This window comes from Elgaria multicarinata, chromosome 3 (assembly GCF_023053635.1).
Source record: "Elgaria multicarinata webbii isolate HBS135686 ecotype San Diego chromosome 3, rElgMul1.1.pri, whole genome shotgun sequence".
Classification (NCBI taxonomy): domain Eukaryota; kingdom Metazoa; phylum Chordata; class Lepidosauria; order Squamata; family Anguidae; genus Elgaria; species Elgaria multicarinata.
The window spans coordinates 116,613,969-116,631,814 of NC_086173.1; the positions used below are offsets into that span (position 1 = coordinate 116,613,969).

General features: G+C 46.1%; 1 protein-coding gene across 1 annotated transcript in view; it reads left to right on the top strand.

Moving 5' to 3' along the window:
• Nucleotides 1–17,846, top strand: part of COL7A1 (collagen type VII alpha 1 chain) — a 102,546-nt gene that overhangs the window by 22,381 nt on the left and 62,319 nt on the right. The window contains exons 11-21 of the mRNA XM_063121345.1: nucleotides 1,219–1,365; nucleotides 2,000–2,116; nucleotides 3,863–4,012; nucleotides 4,694–4,822; nucleotides 5,965–6,111; nucleotides 7,882–8,007; nucleotides 9,427–9,573; nucleotides 11,493–11,618; nucleotides 15,047–15,190; nucleotides 15,299–15,424; nucleotides 16,911–17,057. Of these exons, the coding sequence (XP_062977415.1) occupies nucleotides 1,219–1,365; nucleotides 2,000–2,116; nucleotides 3,863–4,012; nucleotides 4,694–4,822; nucleotides 5,965–6,111; nucleotides 7,882–8,007; nucleotides 9,427–9,573; nucleotides 11,493–11,618; nucleotides 15,047–15,190; nucleotides 15,299–15,424; nucleotides 16,911–17,057 (1,506 nt within the window). The remainder of the gene's footprint in view (nucleotides 1–1,218; nucleotides 1,366–1,999; nucleotides 2,117–3,862; nucleotides 4,013–4,693; nucleotides 4,823–5,964; nucleotides 6,112–7,881; nucleotides 8,008–9,426; nucleotides 9,574–11,492; nucleotides 11,619–15,046; nucleotides 15,191–15,298; nucleotides 15,425–16,910; nucleotides 17,058–17,846) is intronic.

The following is a 17,846-nucleotide window of genomic DNA, read 5'->3' on the forward strand; positions in this document are numbered from 1 at the left end:
GATTTTGACAGTCAATGTGTTGATCCATAGCAATTGAAAAGAAGACTTCAGACTGGCTTGGCAGAGCAGTAATCAAACGGCTGTGTTCATATTTCAAAATTTAGCCATATTAATGTAATTAGGGCACAACCCTATGCATGTTCAGATGGGGAAAAAGTCCTACAGTTCCCAGCATTCTCCAGTCAGATGAACTGCCCAGAGAGCTTCGACTATTGGGCGGTATAGAAATGTAATAAATAAATAAATAAAATTCTGTTTAGACATGCATAGGGTTGTGCCTTTAGTGTCTTAAATAATTCCTATCTTAAGATCTTTGGAGCAGCATTCAAATGCTGTCATATCTGAAGCTTGATCCTGCAGTCACAGAATCTGCAAGAAAGATCAGCACTCATATGCAGCCACCCTCAATAAAGAACTTAATCCAGTCACAACTTGCAGGATCTGTTACATCACAACTGAATTCCGGTTCTGTAGTAATTCATTCTGTGCGTTGACTATAACCGTTCCATGTAATGGCAAGAGCCACTGTGGAAAAGTTCACAGAATGGTCAGATTTGCACCAGAAAGGCTAAGAACAGAGCTCTGCTTGGCTTCAAATGGCTCTCAGCAGCCTTAGCCATGTCACTGTATCTCAGCCTAAGGCCTTGTTCAGACAACATGCTTGGGTGACCATAGCTCTGCCTAGCATGACCAGATACAAAAGAGGGCTGGGCTCCTGCAGCTTTAACTGTTGTGATGAAGGGGCAATTTCACCAGGTGCTGCATATATACAAATGACACCTGTTGAAATTCCCTTTTCAATACAATTGTTAAAGATACAGGAGCCCTGTCCTCCTTTTCATATGATCACCCTAAACACACTAAAACATGATGGTTAAGCATTTTGATCTAAGCATGATGGGTAATCTGTTGTCAGGGGACACATGTTGGTGGTCAGCAGAACCAAAACTAGTGGTGGGCAGGGCCACAGCCAGAGTGGTTGGGTCGACCCTTTTCTCTTTCTTCCACCCTTTCTTCTCTCTCTTTCTGCCACCCCTTCCTCTCTCCCTCTCCCTCTTCCTTCCAGGCAGCAGGTTGTCAGGGAAGAGACAGATCCCTCTTTGTAGAGATCTGAAGCTTTTGGAATAAGGCTGAGGGCCACAAGTTGCCCAACCCTAAATTACATTGGAAATATCCCTGTTTTCAGTTTTGTTTATTTGTTCTTCTGTGTTTCATCAGGTCAAGGTATTCAGCAAGCTGATGTTGATTCCAGCAAGAATTCCTTCTTGTTGACTGGATTGCAGCCTGACACTGATTACTTGGTGACCGTTGCTCCGTTTTATGGGCAAGTGGAAGGGCCCAGAGCCTCCATTCGGAGAAGAACTGGTGTGTGCATGAGGGATTCTTCTTCTTCTTCTTCTTCCTCTTCTTCTTCTTCTTCTTCTTCTTCTTCTTCTTCTTCTTCTTCTTCTTCGCCGTTAATAGCAGTATCGGCTGAGCAAAGCAAGATTTTGGATTTCGATTACTGGTCCATTCAGCATTCCATTCGCAAGCTGGTTTGTAATGTGTTAGCTCATTTAAACATTGAGATAGCAGAATGAAGGTTAGTAGATATGTTCAGGGCACAATTCTGTGTTTCATGTCTGAATACTAGCTTACCTGCAAAGCCATATTCAAAAGAGGGAGGAAAACACAAAATACCATACAATGTCATATCTCCCTGGAAGATTGAGCCCTAGGAATGAAAATTGGTATGCACATTCAGAACAATATTATGCATTTCAAGTATAAAGCCCAGCTAGAACCCCCCTTTTTAAAAAAGAAAAAAGAAAAAGACAGAGAAAATGACAAGAGATTGCCATAGTGATGGAATTTGGTGCTGATTGGCTATTTCCCCCCATGAATAAACTTCTTCTGATAGTCACAGGCTTGAGTTTGAAGCATATTAGTCACTAGTTTATTGGGTTTTTCTGCCAGTCACATAATTCTCCCAAGTCCAGACTGTCTTTGCTCTCTTTAGAGTTCCTTATAGTCCAGACTCTGAGGACCATCGCTATTGACCCAACATCTATCCAGGTGGCTTGGAACATCATTCCTAATGCCCGGGGCTATAGGCTGGAGTGGAGAAAAGCAACAGGTAAGCTGGCCGGATTTCTGCAAAGAGTGGAAGGGAGGCTGTGGGGAAGGTTGAAAAGCATGCCTGTAGATAACTGGGGAGACTTCCTGCTGAAACTTCATGGCAGGAATGTATTCTATTTATTTATTTATTGCACTTGTATACTGCATCATAGCTGAAGCGCTCTGGGTGGTTTACAAAAGTTAAAAACAGTGAACCTTAAAAACAAATATACAACATTTTAAGAGCATAAAAATAGCCATATCATTTAAAACAACTATTCTTGGGTCAGTTAAAAAACTCAGCATATGTTGTTAATTGCCTGGGAGAAGAGAAAAGACAACCTGGTGCCAAAAAGATAACAATGTTGGTGCCAGGTGGGCCTTGTCAGGGAGATCGTTCCACAGTTGGGGGGCCACCACACAGAAGGCCCTCTCTCGCATTGTCTGATTCTCTTTTCCTTTCCCAACCAAGCTGTTTCTTGGATGTGGTTTTGGAGTATTCTCTTTTAGCGCAGGGTCATCCGCTTCAGTAGAGCAGCCTTCTTCTCACTTGGCACCTTCCAGATGAGCTGAACGACAACTTACATCATCCCAAAACAGCATACAACGTGCTGGCTGGGAATGATGAGTATTGTAATCCAACCCATCTGGAAGGCACCTGGTTGGCGGAAGTCTGTTTAGAATGGCGAGTGTGCCATGACTGTGGGTGATGGAAAATCTTATGGAGACTGGTGAACTGGATGTGGGTGACCGTTGTGTCTAAGGATGAATGAATGAGCCTATTTCCACTCTGTGTGACTTCCGTGTGTGTCCACACGTATTCCATCCCATTTCTGCATTAAACCGAAGGTTTTGTTTTTTGTTAATCCTCATTCATGTTAAAATCAGCATTTAAGGGCACCATCCTATGCTTGTTTAGAAGGAAAAAAGTTGTACAACTCTACCCATGCAGACTGGGAAAATAATAATAATAATATTTCTTACCTGCCTCTCCCTTTGGATCATGGGGGGAGTTGTAGGACTTTTTACCTGTCTAACCATGCATAGGATGGCACCATAAACATTTTAAACCTATTTTTTTATATATATTTAACATGCTTTTCGATTACCCTTTTTGAGCTAAGACCTCTGTCAGAATTCAACTAGCTTTCACACTTACCGAATCCTGACACAGATCTTGGCGGATTTCCAACCTGCATTTTAGCCCAGGACTGGGACAGGGGAGAAGTTTGTTCTGTTTGCATTTCAATGCAAATTTACCTTATTTTGCACTTTTGAAGCACTATCCAAAGTGCAGCTTGTTATCATTTGAAATTTGCACTTCTCCGAAGTTTGCAATGAAGTTATCCAATACAAAATGCATACAGAAGTACAAATATTAGGGGGAAAGCATTGAAAATGCATTATATTAAGAAATTTGCTTGCAAAAAATATGTATATAAGACAAAAATGCATGCAAATGTGTAACAATGTGTATTTGAGGCCAAAAATGCATGCAAAATGTGCATATAAGGCCAAAAATGCTTGAATTAGGAGACACGTACAGAAAAATGTTTATGAATTTTCATGCACAAAAATGCTTATGAATTTTCATGCAGAAAAGTTCAAGATGAGCTGAAATTAAAACTGGAGAAATTTTCAAAGATCAAGACAAACTAAGATTGGGAAAACTAAAATGGAAAGATTCGTCAAACCCTAGTTCAGGAGTTAGGGATCAGGTTCGTTCACCTTGTATTTCCCAATTCCACGTTGTGCTGATTTCCAGGTGTGGATCCCCCTAAGTCTGTCTCCCTGCCCACCAATGAGAACAGCTACACTCTGACAGGCCTGCAGCCGGGCACGGAATATCACATCACCCTCTACACCCTGTACGATGGCAAGGAGGTGGCCACGCCAGTTACCATCTCCCAGACTGGTAAGTGAGTAACAGATGAATGCCTGGTGCTGCTTGCTGCACATCTAGCCCTTGGGTAAAGAACTTGTCTAGATAATCAGGGGTTTACTTCCATGCTGGCTGAGATTAGAAATTTAAAATGGAGCATCAACATATAAAAGTAAGTCATCTGTTCAGTCTTATAATGTAACATGATGTGTCACAGTGCTTTGGCTTTTAGCACGCTCTTAGAAATGAGATCTGAACATATGCAAATATGAAAGCAGCTGAACCTCTCACAGAGCGCAGAGAGCTTCGGATTATAGGAAGAGTCTAAACCTACCTCTTCTAGACGTTCAAATGCTGAATGTCTGTACCTAGGAAAGGCAGTGATGATATCAATGCCAGCCGAGTCTTTATAGAAAAGCTTCCTAAGGTTTCTTCTAACCTGTCCTTGTCTGTCATGGCGCCCTCAGAATGTGTTGGACTACAGCTCCCCTCACCCACAGCTAGCTGGGTGGGAATGATGAGAGATGTAGTGCAACATCCAGAGGGCACCAGGGTTGGGAAGGCTGGGCTAGCCAGTCCAAGGCTAGAATTGTGGATTTGTTGCAGCCCTTCCCTGAGCTGCAACTGGTCCCATTGCTTGGCGTCCCCAGGAGGGCTGACACCTTCGCTCTTCTTGCTGGCTTCCCAGACTTCGACCTGCCATTTGTTTTGCAGGGGTGGTGTCGGCCGTGGGCAGCATCTCTGACTTAAGGATCCTGGAGACCTTAGGAAACAGAGTCCGGCTAGCCTGGACAGGCCTCCCAGGAGCCACAGGGTATAAGATCGTGCTACGCAACACCCAGGGTGAGTATCCAGGGGGTCCTGATTGGGGTTGGCTTCATGGTGTGATTCTATTGAGTGTTGCAGTGGTGTAGTGGTTAAAGTTTTGAACTGGGACTCAGCAGATGCGGGTTCTAATCCCCACTCAGGCCATGACACTCCCGGGGTGACTTTGGGCCAGTCACTAACTCTCAACCTAATCTACCTCACAGGGTTGTTGTGGGCATAAAATAGAGAGGAGGAGGATCATGTAAGCCATCTTTGGCCATTTCTACACCAGCCTGAAAATCCGGGCTGGTCATGGCCAAGTCCCTGTGTGTTCAAATGATGTACAGGGACTCCTGGGGGCAGCGGGGGGACGAGCACACATTTTCCCAGGGATAAATAATCCCTGGGGGAAACTCGATTCCTACCACAGTCTCAGGATCATCCCAAGACAGCAGGAGGTGTGTGGCTGCCCGTCCTGGCTTCTTCCCTCCTCTCCACAAGTAGTGGGGTCAGTAGAGGGAAGGAGCCGGGCCGGGAGGAATCGGGGGTGGGTGGGGGAGTGGGAGAAGGTTTTTTTGTTTTGTTTTTGGCACTTAACTTTTGCTGGAGCGCGAGCGCACTCCAGCTCCCTTAGCTTTAAAAAAAACATGGCCGCCTTGACTCGCACAACGTCCCTCCTCCCATTCCGGACGTCGCACTGGCCAGTTGGACACGTGGGGTGATCCCAGAAGGAGGTAAGTCCGGGATCGCTCCCTCCCTCTCTCTCTCCCTCCCTCTACACCCATATGGTTTAGAAAGGGCCTTTGACTCATTGGTGGTGGAAAGGCATGAAATAAATAAAACAAACCAATAAACAAGAGCCAGATGCACCAACAGCTAGTAGGGGCAGAGGAAAGAGCAAATTGTAACCAGAGGAGAGGGAGTCGTGTAAGGAAATGAAACCTCATTTGTTGACAGTTGGAAGCCCTGCCCTACCCAGATATGGTTCCACAGTCAACTCCATGTTTCTAGGCTTTGCTCCACAACCATGAGGGCTAGGAACTTTCTCTTTTTAAACAAGAAAAAAAGAGACTGAGATTTTGAAGTAGAAACCAGAAAGTGCTCCTGCAAGGGAAAATTAAGAATGTTTATAGACAACACCAGGTATGTATACAGGGCTGTTTTGGTCTCTGCTGCAGATGGCACGGAGAGGGTTCGGCATATCCCAGGCTCACAGACCACGGAGGACCTAGTGGACCTGAAAGAAGATGTCTCCTACGTGGTGCGTGTCTCCGCACTTATTGGTAGCCGTGAGGGTAGTGCTGTTCCCCTCAACATTCGAATCCGTAAGTGTTAACGGGCTACAATCTAGTGGTGGGATCTAATAGAACCTGATTGCAGTTAAGAGCTAGAATTTCCCTGCTGAGCACTGAAGGAAGGCGGCCTTTCCTTTTTTCAGCACATTGCAGGGAACCCCACTCTTATCTCCAGTCAGAGGGGGTTAAAGGCATTTAAATTTTAAATACCTTGCTCTTTAAAATTTAAAGGTATTTAAACTGGTCCTGTAAAGCGAAGGTGTGAAAAATGGAGGCTTGTGTTTAAATTAGTTTTTGTGTCTCCTGAATACATAGAATGGAGCTCTGTTTTATAGGTCTGAAAGGCTGTTGCATTGGGGGTTACATCAGAGTAGACATGCGGGGAATTGAGATGCACTTTGTATGCTTATTGGGAAATGTTAGGGTGACCCTATGAAAAGGAGGACAGGGCTCCTGTATCTTTAACAGTTGTATTGAAAAGGAAATTTCAGCAGGTGTCATTTTTATATATGGAGAACCTGGTGGAATTCCCTCTTCATCACAACAGTTAAAGCTGCAGAAGTTATACTAGAGTGACCAGATTTAAAAGAGGGCAGGGCACCTGCAGCTTTAACTGGTGTGATGAAGAGGAAATTTCACCAGGTTCTCCATATATACAAATGACACCTGCTGAAATTCCCTTTTCAATACAACTGTTAAAGATACAGGAGCCCTGTCCTCCTTTTCATATTATTTCATATTACATTTCACCCTAGAAATGTAGAAATTACATCTGACCACGCCCACTTTGCTTTGCTCCACCCACTCTGCCCTTGGCTCTGCTCCCCTGCCCATAGCCCCACCCACTGCTGGAAGGAGGCCCCTGAGAGCCTTCCCAGGGCACAGGAAAAGGTAGCATAATACAGGGGGCGGGGAGAAATTAAAATGGTGGCTGTCAGCAGCAAGCAGGTTGCATGAGCAGTGGTGACTGTTGCTCCCCCATTCCTGTAACTTAGCCCACCCCTCTGAATGGTGAAATAGGCCAGGTGGTTTGACCCTATTCTTTTGTTCAACTGGGAGGGAGTGAATGCAGCAGGGGAGGCATTCTACCCAGCGGTTCTTTCCACACTCTCATTTCCTTGCTCCTCTTGAATCGCTGGAGGTGGCAGAACTTTGAGGTCTGTTGAATACGGCCTATCTATGTTGTTTAATTAAATTACTTCAATGTAGACTTACAGCCTGTAGTCTACAAAAGTAGTCCGATTCCTAGGGGTAGTCTCCACTATTTGTGCTATTCAGAGAACGTCCACTGAAATAAATGAGACCTAAGTTAGTCACAACTAAGTTAAGTCCCATTCTTTTTAATGGATCTACTCTATGTAGGACTAACATTGGATACTACCCCTAGTTTCAAGACTTGCACAACAACAGTCACAAATTATGTCCAACAACAAGAGAGAAGATATTTTCAAGAGCTCGAAAATGGTTTATTAATCCTGGTGTGTTTTGGAAAGACATTCCCTTCCTCAGGGGCCTCTTGTCTTTGCATATATTTTCAAAAATCTTACTGATACTTCCTATGTTTCGAACAATTACAAAAGGAGCTTGATTCCTAGTTTTGCCATCGCTGTTCTTTTCAGTTCTGCCAGAACAACACTCAAAAGCAGGCCCTACGAGATGAATCCCTCCCCCTTTTTCGCCTTTTCTGTTTGTGGGGTGTTGTTGGGCCTGCCAACCCTCACGCCTCCCAAGAGCTCAGTGCTTTTGTGTAACCTTGCCAAGCTCTCCCAGTAACCAGGCTTTCTGTCCCCGCTGTGGCAGGGCCGCCGTTTGTAAGCAGCGTATCAAACTTGCGCATGGTGCCGGCAGGTCTGGGTCGCGTCCGGCTCGTGTGGACGCCCATCCCCAGGGCTACAGCTTACAAGCTGGTGATTGTCAACACCCAGGGTAAGGACTGCTCTCTTTGTGTGACGGTGTGACGGTGCGACTGTCTGAAATGAAAGATTCAAGTGTGATGCTGTGCTTTGCCCCACTTGTGACCCCTAGATTTATGAACACGGGTGAAAATGGGTGGGAGCCTTGGAGAAAAAAATGAGCTGGGATGGGCAGGCATGTTCTGATCTTTTGAAGGCCAAACAGGGATCTGAGAGCAGGGTACAGAACCTCTGGATTTGGCCCCTGGGATTCCCCAGAGGGCCATGCTGTTTCTACTTGGGACCTCGGTACTTGAGAGAAAGCTCCCCTATATATGCCTGCCTGAGATTTGAGATCTGTGGGAGGAGCCTTCCTCTGTGCCCCACCAATGCGAGATATATGTTGTGGTAGGACATAGAAGAGGGCTTTCTTTGGCACCCCGGTTGTGGAATATTCTCCCCTTGGAGGCCTGACTGCCGCCAATTCTGGCTTCATTTCAGCACCAAGATAAAACATGGCTTTTTATTAAAGCCTTTGAAGGCTAAAATTCCCCACGGTTGCACGTGGTTTTAGTTGTTTTAATTGTTCTTATTGCTTTTCAACTTTTCTACTGGTTTTAGTTGGTTAATGATTTAATAAATTTTTAGCTGTGTGTATTTATTGTTTTACATTGATCTGATTTTATCTGTATGCCGCCCTGAGATCCTAGTGATGTAGGCAGGATACAGATGTTTTAATTAATTAAATAATAATAATAAATAAATAAATAAATAAAACTAGCCTATCCCCTTTCCCCCAACCATTGTCACTGGGTGGTTTTTTGGGATTTTGTGCAGTTTTTCCCCACTTTCTAAAATGTCGAAATGCAGTAAGAACTTGAAGATACAGAGCCAGTGTGGTGTAGTGGCTAGAGTGTCGGACTGGGAGTCGGGAGATCTGGGTTCTAGTCCCCACTCAGCCATGGAAGCTCACTGGGTGACTTTGGCCCAGTCACAGACTCTCAGCCCAACCCACCTCACAGGGTAGTTGTTGTGAGGATAAAGTGGAGGAGGAGGATTATGTACGCCACCTTGGGTTCCTTGCAGGAAAAAAGGCAGGATATAAATGCAATAATAAATAAATAAAAATAAATAAGATGCAATGGGCTGGGTTTTTTGGCCCCATGCAGTTTGCCTATGGCCACACCTCTTTTGCCTTCAGCCCTGCCCACTGCTGGAATGTGGCCCCCGAGAGCTTCTGAGCAATGGAATTCTGAAAGAGATTCTGCACCCCTGGTTAGAAGCGCTGCAGGACAAACGAGGCGTGTCTAAGAGCGCCTGGAGCAGAGCAGAGGGAGAATGCTTTTGTCTGATTCAGGTGGCGAGGCAGGGGAGTTGTGCTCAGTGCGGGGGATTGCGTAACTTGTACCACATTGGTAGAGGCTGATCCCATTTCCTCTCCACACGTCTTCAGATGGCTCCGAGGAGATCAGGCGAATCGGTGGCGACCAGAGTTTCTTTGACCTGCAGAATCTGAAGGATGGCGTCACCTACACGGTGCGGATCTCGACACTGTCAGGCATCCAGGAGAGCGTCCCCGCCACCCTTACTTTCCAAGTGGGTACGTTCTCACTACCTCGTTCTCCTTGGTGGTTCCGGCCAGGTTGCAAGCAGTTGGATCCCTGTAGTTCTTACCACTTCAGCACTGCAAGGTTGTTGTGGCAGGTAAAGGCCTAGCTCAGCCTTCTCCAAGGTCGGCCCTCCAGATGTGCTGGACTGCAATTCCAAGGCTGGCTGTTGAAATGCTGAGAGTTGCAATCTGGAACACCCCAGTTGGGAAAGCCGGGTCTAGCAGGACATCTTACCTCTCTTGGGCCAGATCTACACCAAGCAGGATGAAAGCAGTATATAAAGGCAGGAGCCGCACCAAGCAGGCTATAGCACTATGAAAGCGGCATATGGTATGTGTCAATGGGCCCCGACAGTTGTCACTGTACTTCAATACTGCTATAAAGCAGTAGTGTGGCTCCTGCCTCTTACACACCACTTTCATGCCACTTTCATAGTGCTGCAGCCTGCTTGGTGTAGATCTGGCCTTGGTAAGAGTTTGTGCTGTAGCACTGCAGCACAATACTTCTCATCCAGTGTCTTTAGACCTGTCGTTCCTTCAGCAGTGCAATCCTTGGGACATCGCGGGAGTGCTCTGCAGACATGCTTTGGCACGTGTTCCTTTCTGCCTGTGTACAGAGCTCAGAGAGCTCTCTCATCACACTAGAATGCTAGAAAGATATTGTAGGGCTGGGAAAAGTGCAGACAAGTTCACCTAAAATGATCAAGGGGCTGAAGCATCTGATCTGTGAGAAAAGGTTACAACAGCTGGGATTGTTTAGCTTGGAAAAAAGGAAGGTGAAGAGAGGCATGATAGAGCTGTACAATATTATGCATGGTGTGGGGAATGTGGATAGGGAGACATTTTTCCCCCTCTCTCAAAATACTAGAACCCGGGATCATCCCATGAAGCTGATTGGTGGGAGATTCATGACAGATAAAAGGAAGTATTTTTTCACGCAGCACAGTTAAATTATGGAATTTGTTACAACAAGATGAGTGATGGCCACCAATTTGAATAGCTTTAAAAAGGGGTTAAATACATTCCTGGAGGAAAAGGCTATCCTAGTTCTAATAGCTAAGTCCTACCTCCAGTATCAGAGGTAGTATGCCTGTGTACACCAGTTGCTGGGGAACATGGGTAGGAGGGTACTTCTGCACTCATGTCCTACTTGCAGGTTTCTGGCTGTCAGCTAGTTGGCCACTGTGTGAACAGAGTGCTGGACTACATGGACCCTTTGTGTGATCCAGCATGGCTCCTCCTCTTATGTTCTCAACCCAATAGGGGGTCATCCCATAAAGCTGATTGGTGGGACATTCAGGCAGATAAAAGGAAGTACTCCCTCACACAGTGCATCGTTAAACTATAGAATTCACTTCCATGAGATGTAGTGATGGCCACTAATTTGGATGGGTTTAAAAGGGGATTGGACAAATTCATGGAGGATATAGCTATCAAAGACTACTATTCTTGATGCTTATATGCTATTTCCAGTACCAGAGGCATTTTGCCTATTGCTGGGGAACATTGGGCGGGGGAGGAGGGTGATATTGCTGTCATGTCCTGCTTGTAGGAGATGGGGAGATGGTTGGCCACTGGGTAAACAAAATGCAGGACTAGATGGACCCTTGGTCTGATCCAGCAGGGCTCTTCTTATGTTCTTATAGAGAGATGGGAAGGGCAGATACATTTCATAGGTGACTGTAAGCAAGTCAATATCTCACAGCCTCCACTCCCCGTCCACGATGTGGCGATAACCATTCTTCCCTACCTTACAAGAGTGTTGGAAAGAATTCCAAGACAACAGACAAGAAGCCATTTAGTATTTCAAAGGGCTGTCTAAGTCTGAAATGGTTTGTTATTACCATTACTATTTCTGTGTTATCTGTTTTTTACCAACCATCCCCTAAATTGTACCTTTGACCTTGTAGAATATCCATCTGTGGGCAGCGTCAGCAACCTAGAAGCAGGTGCAGTCGGACCCAACCAGTTGCGAGTGACGTGGAATCCAGTTGCTGGGGCTACTGGCTATAAGGTGACGTGGCGGCCAAGAGATGGTGAGTGTATTGTGCATCACAAAAGTAATATGTTCTAGCTGCAGAAATTGACATACATGGAACTTGAGGTCTTATTGTATTCAAGGACAAGCATACTAACAGGCAATATACAATGTCAAAGCTAGAGAAATAAAAATATAAGGGTAGAAGAGACCACAAGCAAGGAAAGCCTGATGCGTTGCTTCAGAGGGTGACCGTACACTGGAATGCTGTAGATTGATTTATTTATTTTGTAAAATTGTCAATACAAAGGCTAAACAGAACTTCTGGCCCAGAAGCAAACTGGAATATCTATCGCAAGGGTTCCCCAACCTTTTTGAATTGGTGGGCACATTTGGAGAGAGTGTAGTGAGCACTCTCACAAAATGGCTGTCATGGCTTTGGGGTTGGGGGTCTTGCCCATTCATTCAATGGCGGCCTTGGTGGGCCTGGCCAGTTACTAAACCCTCATTTCCCAAAAGGCAAACTGGTGAAACTAAAGGAAAAGTAACATGCCCAACAACCGAAGTACAAGGCAGCGCTGAGGTCTGAGCTCCAAAACACAATCCACTCTTTTGGATATTAAAAAAAGAAGGCAGTGCAGAGTGGCACTGGAGAGCAGCGCATGCCAGCCTCCCAGGGTTTTTTGTTTGTTTGTTTAAAAACACCTTAAGAAGTAAAATGAAAACGAGGAGACTTGTGGACACCAAATGAAGTATCTGTAGGCACATTGGTGCCCATAGGCGCCATGTTGGAAACTCGAGACCCATAACATAGCAGCACTGCTTTGGCTCTCAATTTTGGGGCCCTTCTACTGGATTCATTGCTACTTCTGAAAGCTCAGTTTGTGGCAAAGAGGGATTTTCACCAGCTCCAGCAGGTGAGAAGGCTCCACCCCTTTCCACCACATTTGATGCTGGTGGCTGTCATTCACTTACCGGTGGCCCCGAACTGCGTTTCTATAATATGTGCAATGTAGAAATTGCCTTCAAAATTGGTTAAGGCTTTGCCACTGAGGCAGAAATTGGCACCTCTGTTCTGACAGGCTGTACCAAGACGGTGTCCATTGCGCTACGCTGTCCAAGGGTGTTCTCTGACCTGAAGCCTTCCAGATGTTTTGGATGACAGCTCCCAACATTCCTGACCGTTTGGCCATGCTTGCTGGGGCTGATGAGAATTGAAATCCAAAACATCCGGTGGGGAGCCAGGTTGGAGAAGGCTGCTGTAGAAGCTGCCCAATGGAGCAATGAGCCAGTCTCTGTTAGGGGTGGGCGAAATTGGCGAGGGCTCACTCCACCATTGCTGGTGCCCTCCCCCGCGAGCCTCTGCCAAGTGCTTGCAAGTTTCACGAGCGCTCAGCAACCGCCCACACTGGCTTGCTGCATTAATGGCAGCCACCATTAATGCAGCGGCGAGAAGTGCGCAATTTCCGGAGTCTCCGGAAAGTGCATATTCCCCCCCCCCCCCGCACCGCACCGTTAATGGAAACTTTTACCCTTGCGTTTATCGGCCCTTTAACCTCCCCGCCCCCATTGGTGTGGGAGGGGGGAAGTGCGATTTCTGGAGCCTGAGGAAAGTGAGTATTTTCCCCGCTGCGTTAATGGCACTTACCGTTAACGCACTGGGGGGGGGGAAGGGTGTGAATCGATGCCAGAGTGCTCTTGGGGGGCTCGCTCGTGCCGTCTGACTGGGTGCAGGAGGTCTGGACGTGGGGTGGTTGACTGTCTTCGTGGGCCCAGTCGGACACTCGCAACATCCCTGCTCTCTGTGCACCTTTGAGGTCTGCTCTCTTTGATCCAATTGCTACACTGCCCCCCCCCAAATGATGTCTTTGTATACAAGAACTGCTGCAGAGCCAGTCAGTGGATGGCGCTCACCTGAGCCGCCAACAATCCAGCAGCCTTCCCAGCTCAGAGCTTTCTAGACAGCTGGCTTGAGTCTCAGGCCCTTCTCAGCCCTCGAATTAAACATCCATTTTAGGCAGAGCCGCAGATAAAAGGGTCTGGATGCTGTCCCTGGGATCTCAAGGCAAAGCGTGTTAAAACAAGAGTGATGCTGTGTTTTGTTTTGTTTTAAGATATATAATTATAAGACAGAAAAATGAAGAAAGCGTGCAAATGAATATTCCATACAACTTTTTCCCTTCATCAACTTAGATAGTATATCAGACGAGGGCACATTTTACCTTCAATTGCAAAATCACATGAAAAGAAAGTTCCATCTAGATCAGGGGTTTTGCAACATGGGTCTTGTGGGCTGCATGCTGTCCCCTGCTGCCCCTGGTTTCCCCCCTCTTGCACCCTGTGGTGACAGCAAAAAAAAAAAAAAAAGAACTCCACCTGTTTACTGCTACAAACTGGTAATTAGGTCAACTTTAGCTTGTGGTTTTCCATCAATTTTTTTGGCACTGCAAACTTTTGTGCCACCTCCACAGGGTGCAGGAACAATTCCACAGGGCACCAGCAGGGGTACAGCCCAGGAGTGAGTGAATCCAGATTGGGGGTGGGGGGCAGAATGGCCTCTGGTCTTCCCGCAGTGACAAGAGTCGCTCCCTCCCCTGCCATCCTGCCTGCATCCTAAGTTCCAACAGACAGACCTTTCTCTGTGTCACAAGCTGATGCTAGGTTGGTTGAGGAGTGGATTCTAGGTTGGGGCTCATGTTTTCCTTCCTACTGATTTTTTCATTACATGACTATCTTGCCCATCTGGTTTTCTAATCTTAATAATAGTTTTTGTTTCCTAAATTTAGCTAATAAAATCTATACAGCAGTAAACAAATTACCAATCTGAAGATCTGACTCACAGTGCATTGTTGAGTCTGCAAGGGGTGTGATTCATCTGCTCCCCATCAGAGGAAACTCTGGGTCTAGTGGAAAGCAGTTGTGTCTCCATCCCCCAGGGCAGGGGATGTGGCATACAGTGTATTACCCAGCACACTATTGTGGGTCATGTACTCACTCCTTCCCCTGCTGCTTTGGTTTGCTGCTTGCATACCTTTGGACACCCTCTTCCTCCCTCCCTCCCCCCCCCCTCTCTCTCTCTCTCTCTCACACACACACACACACACAGAGTCTTGCACAATATATTGTTACCATTATAAAAATCTGTGCCTCGGAGGGATGTAATTATTTACATCCTGCCGGCCGTACACTGACTTTGTCGTATGCATGGAAGCTGTTCCATCAACTGGAGATGCGGCCTCTGCCCTCTCACTTGGCGTGTGTGGCGGAAAGAGCCACCTGGAGTATTTTTGTATACTTTTTAATGTTCACTGTTTTTAACTGTTGTAAACCGCCCAGAGAGCTTTGGCTATGGGGCGGTATATAAATGTAATAAATAATAATAATAATTAATAATAATGATCTGGGAGGCTTCGTCCTTCGTTTTCCGCCCTGCTTGTGAAATCTGCTGCCTGCCACTTGCTCTCTTCATCTTCTCTCCACCCTCAGGTCAAGAGACTTCTCGAGTCCTGTCAGCCGATATAAACTCCTACACTATTGAGGGGCTGAGACCAGGGGTTGACTACATCATCGGGGTCTCAGCCTTGGTTGGCAGCAGAGAAGGGAGCCCAGTCACTACCACGGCTACCACAGGTGAGACCATTAGCCCTGGCTCCTGGGCAGTGCTCCTCACTCCGCCTGCTGTAGCTCCGTCTGGATGGCCCCGTTCTCCATCGTCCCTCTCTGTCCTTTGCACTGCAGCCTCTGACCACGTGGGAACGGTCACCAGCCTCCGAGTCCTCGAGTCCAGAAGCAACGTCGTGCGAGTCACATGGGTGGGCGTGCCTGGGGCTACCGCGTACAAAGTGGTGTGGAGCCGGCGCGATGGTAAAGTAGCCGTCCAGATTTCTCTGTTGTCGCCTTTCTGTGAAGCTCGTGGCTGTTCTGCTGCTGAAGGAATGCTGGGAAAGCCCTCATGGCTGCTGTTTGGGCCTGTAAAGGCCCATCACAACCCGAGGATGTCACTACCATATCTTGATCCCATGTACAACACAGGTTAAGGTGGCATCTTCTCTTGGATTAGTAAAATGGGATCCATTTTATAGTGGAAATCACAGAGTTGGCAGGATGCGATGGATGGGATATTTATTTATTCATTCATATATTTGAAAGATTTTTAACCTGCCTTTCAGGCACATTGCTCTTACAAGATGGCTTAAAATGCTACAAAAATATGAAGATATGAATTACAGTTAAGCATACACATGCAGCAGTGCCAGCAGCAGCTAATGATTTTTATGCACCAAATGTAGACTGGAATAAAGTTTTTTTGTTTGTTTTTAAAGCCAGCAGTGATGAGGCTATACATATCTCCCTGGTGAAGGAGTTACAAAGGTCTGAGGCCACCACTGAGAAAGCCCCGTCCCTAGTACCCATCAGCCAAAGGCTTCCTGCTGGTGGGCCAGAGAGTAGGGACTTTGGCCCTGACTTTAACATCCCATGTTTTTAGCTTTGGGCAATTTTCCTTCAGATTAAGAAGGAGAGCAGTTGCCACCAGGGGAGGAAAAACTGTGGCGGGTGAGGATGGAAGCATTGATATTTCAAAGCCCCAGTCACATAAAGGATGGAGGATGGTTCTGGTGGAGGTGTCTGCTAGAAGTAATGGTTAGCACTAACAAGGCGTCCTCCTAACTGATGCATTTATACTACTCTTGCCCTGTTTGGGCAACTTGGAATTCCTTGTTTTGATTAGAAGGAGAGAGGAAATGGATTTGGGAAGGGGAAGCAAGGGAAAACACAAGCGAATACTCTTTAACTCAGATTTCCTTGTACAAATTAATATTTATATTTTTCCCTGTGTAAATTATGTCAGTGATACCCATTATAGGTACTAACTGGGCTTAGGAATTTTAAAAGAAGGAAAAATAACACCAAGCCATAGTATTTGGCTTGGGCATATAATACTTCCCATAAATGCCTTATCAAGAAGATTTTAGTTGTGTGGTTTTTTAAAAAAAAAAATCCTTCAAAGCTGAATTTCCAAAGCAAAATGTATAAATAGATATGTACAAAAAGCAGATTTTGAATTCTGGATTTTTGCTCAAGTTCAAATTTGTGCAAAATGTTATGTTAGTTCTAAGTAAAACCACCACAAAACAAGAGGGCTGGCCCTTCTCGATGCTGTGATGGGATGTTTTCAGATGGATGCATTGTTTCCTCCAGGGCATTATAGAGCAAGCCTCTTCTTTTAGCATTAGCCAGCAGTGGTGCCACCTGTGAGTCCATTCAAGATTGCCTCTGTGGGCTGTGATGGCCTGACATGGCTTTGGCCATCTCTTTTAACGAGGAAGGCAACATTCTCTTCCTTTTGAAGGGGGACCTGAAAACAGCAAAGTGGTCTCGGGAAACACCAATTCCTTTGACATCCTTAACCTGGAAGGAGGAGTCAGCTACACGGTGAAGGTGACTGCACAGATTGGCAACCGGGAAGGAGATCCTGTGTCTATCACTGTCACCACACGTAAGGCTTACTTGTTTAGACTTACGCGTCACATTCGTATTTCACACACAAACCCTTCCTTTCAAGGAGCTCCGGGTGGTGTTTTAGCCTCACTAAAGCTCTGTGAGTTTGACTGGGTTGAGAAAGGGTGGCTTCCCCCAGGCTAGCAGTGAGTGAGTCAAGATTTGGGCCTACATTTCCTAGCACAGTGCCTTGGGGGAGACCTCTGTCTCTTTCTAATTGAGTTTTTGAATCCTATGATTGGGCAGTGGCTGTGCTTGTATCTATCATCATCTCAGAAACTCCCTGGAAGCAAAGACTGTGAGTGGGGGTGTGGACAGAGGGCTTCTGGCGCTTTGGAAATGTCCATCCAGGAAAGGTGCAGGTAGCAGTTAACAAACTAGAGGGCTTATGTTTTACGCCATATTAATAGGCCAAATGGGCTCCAGTAGTGCCTTACAGCAGAGATCCCCAACCTTTTGGGGTCGATGGGCTCATTTGGAATTTTGAGAGGTTGTTGTGGATGCTTTCACAAAATGGCTACCACAATAGGCACAGCTGGTCACAAAACACTCCTTTCCCAAAAGGCAAGCTGAAGAGACTAAAAAAAAAGTAACTTGTCCAAGAACCTTGGTACTAGGGAGAGTTGGGGTCTGAGCTCCAGAACACAAAACTATTCTCCCGAAACCAAATAAGGATGGGACTGGAGGGTAGCACTTTACTTTGTAGTATGCCAGCCTTCCAGTTTAAATTATATATAATATGTATGTATATAATATGTATGTATATTGTGAACCGCCCAGAGAGCTC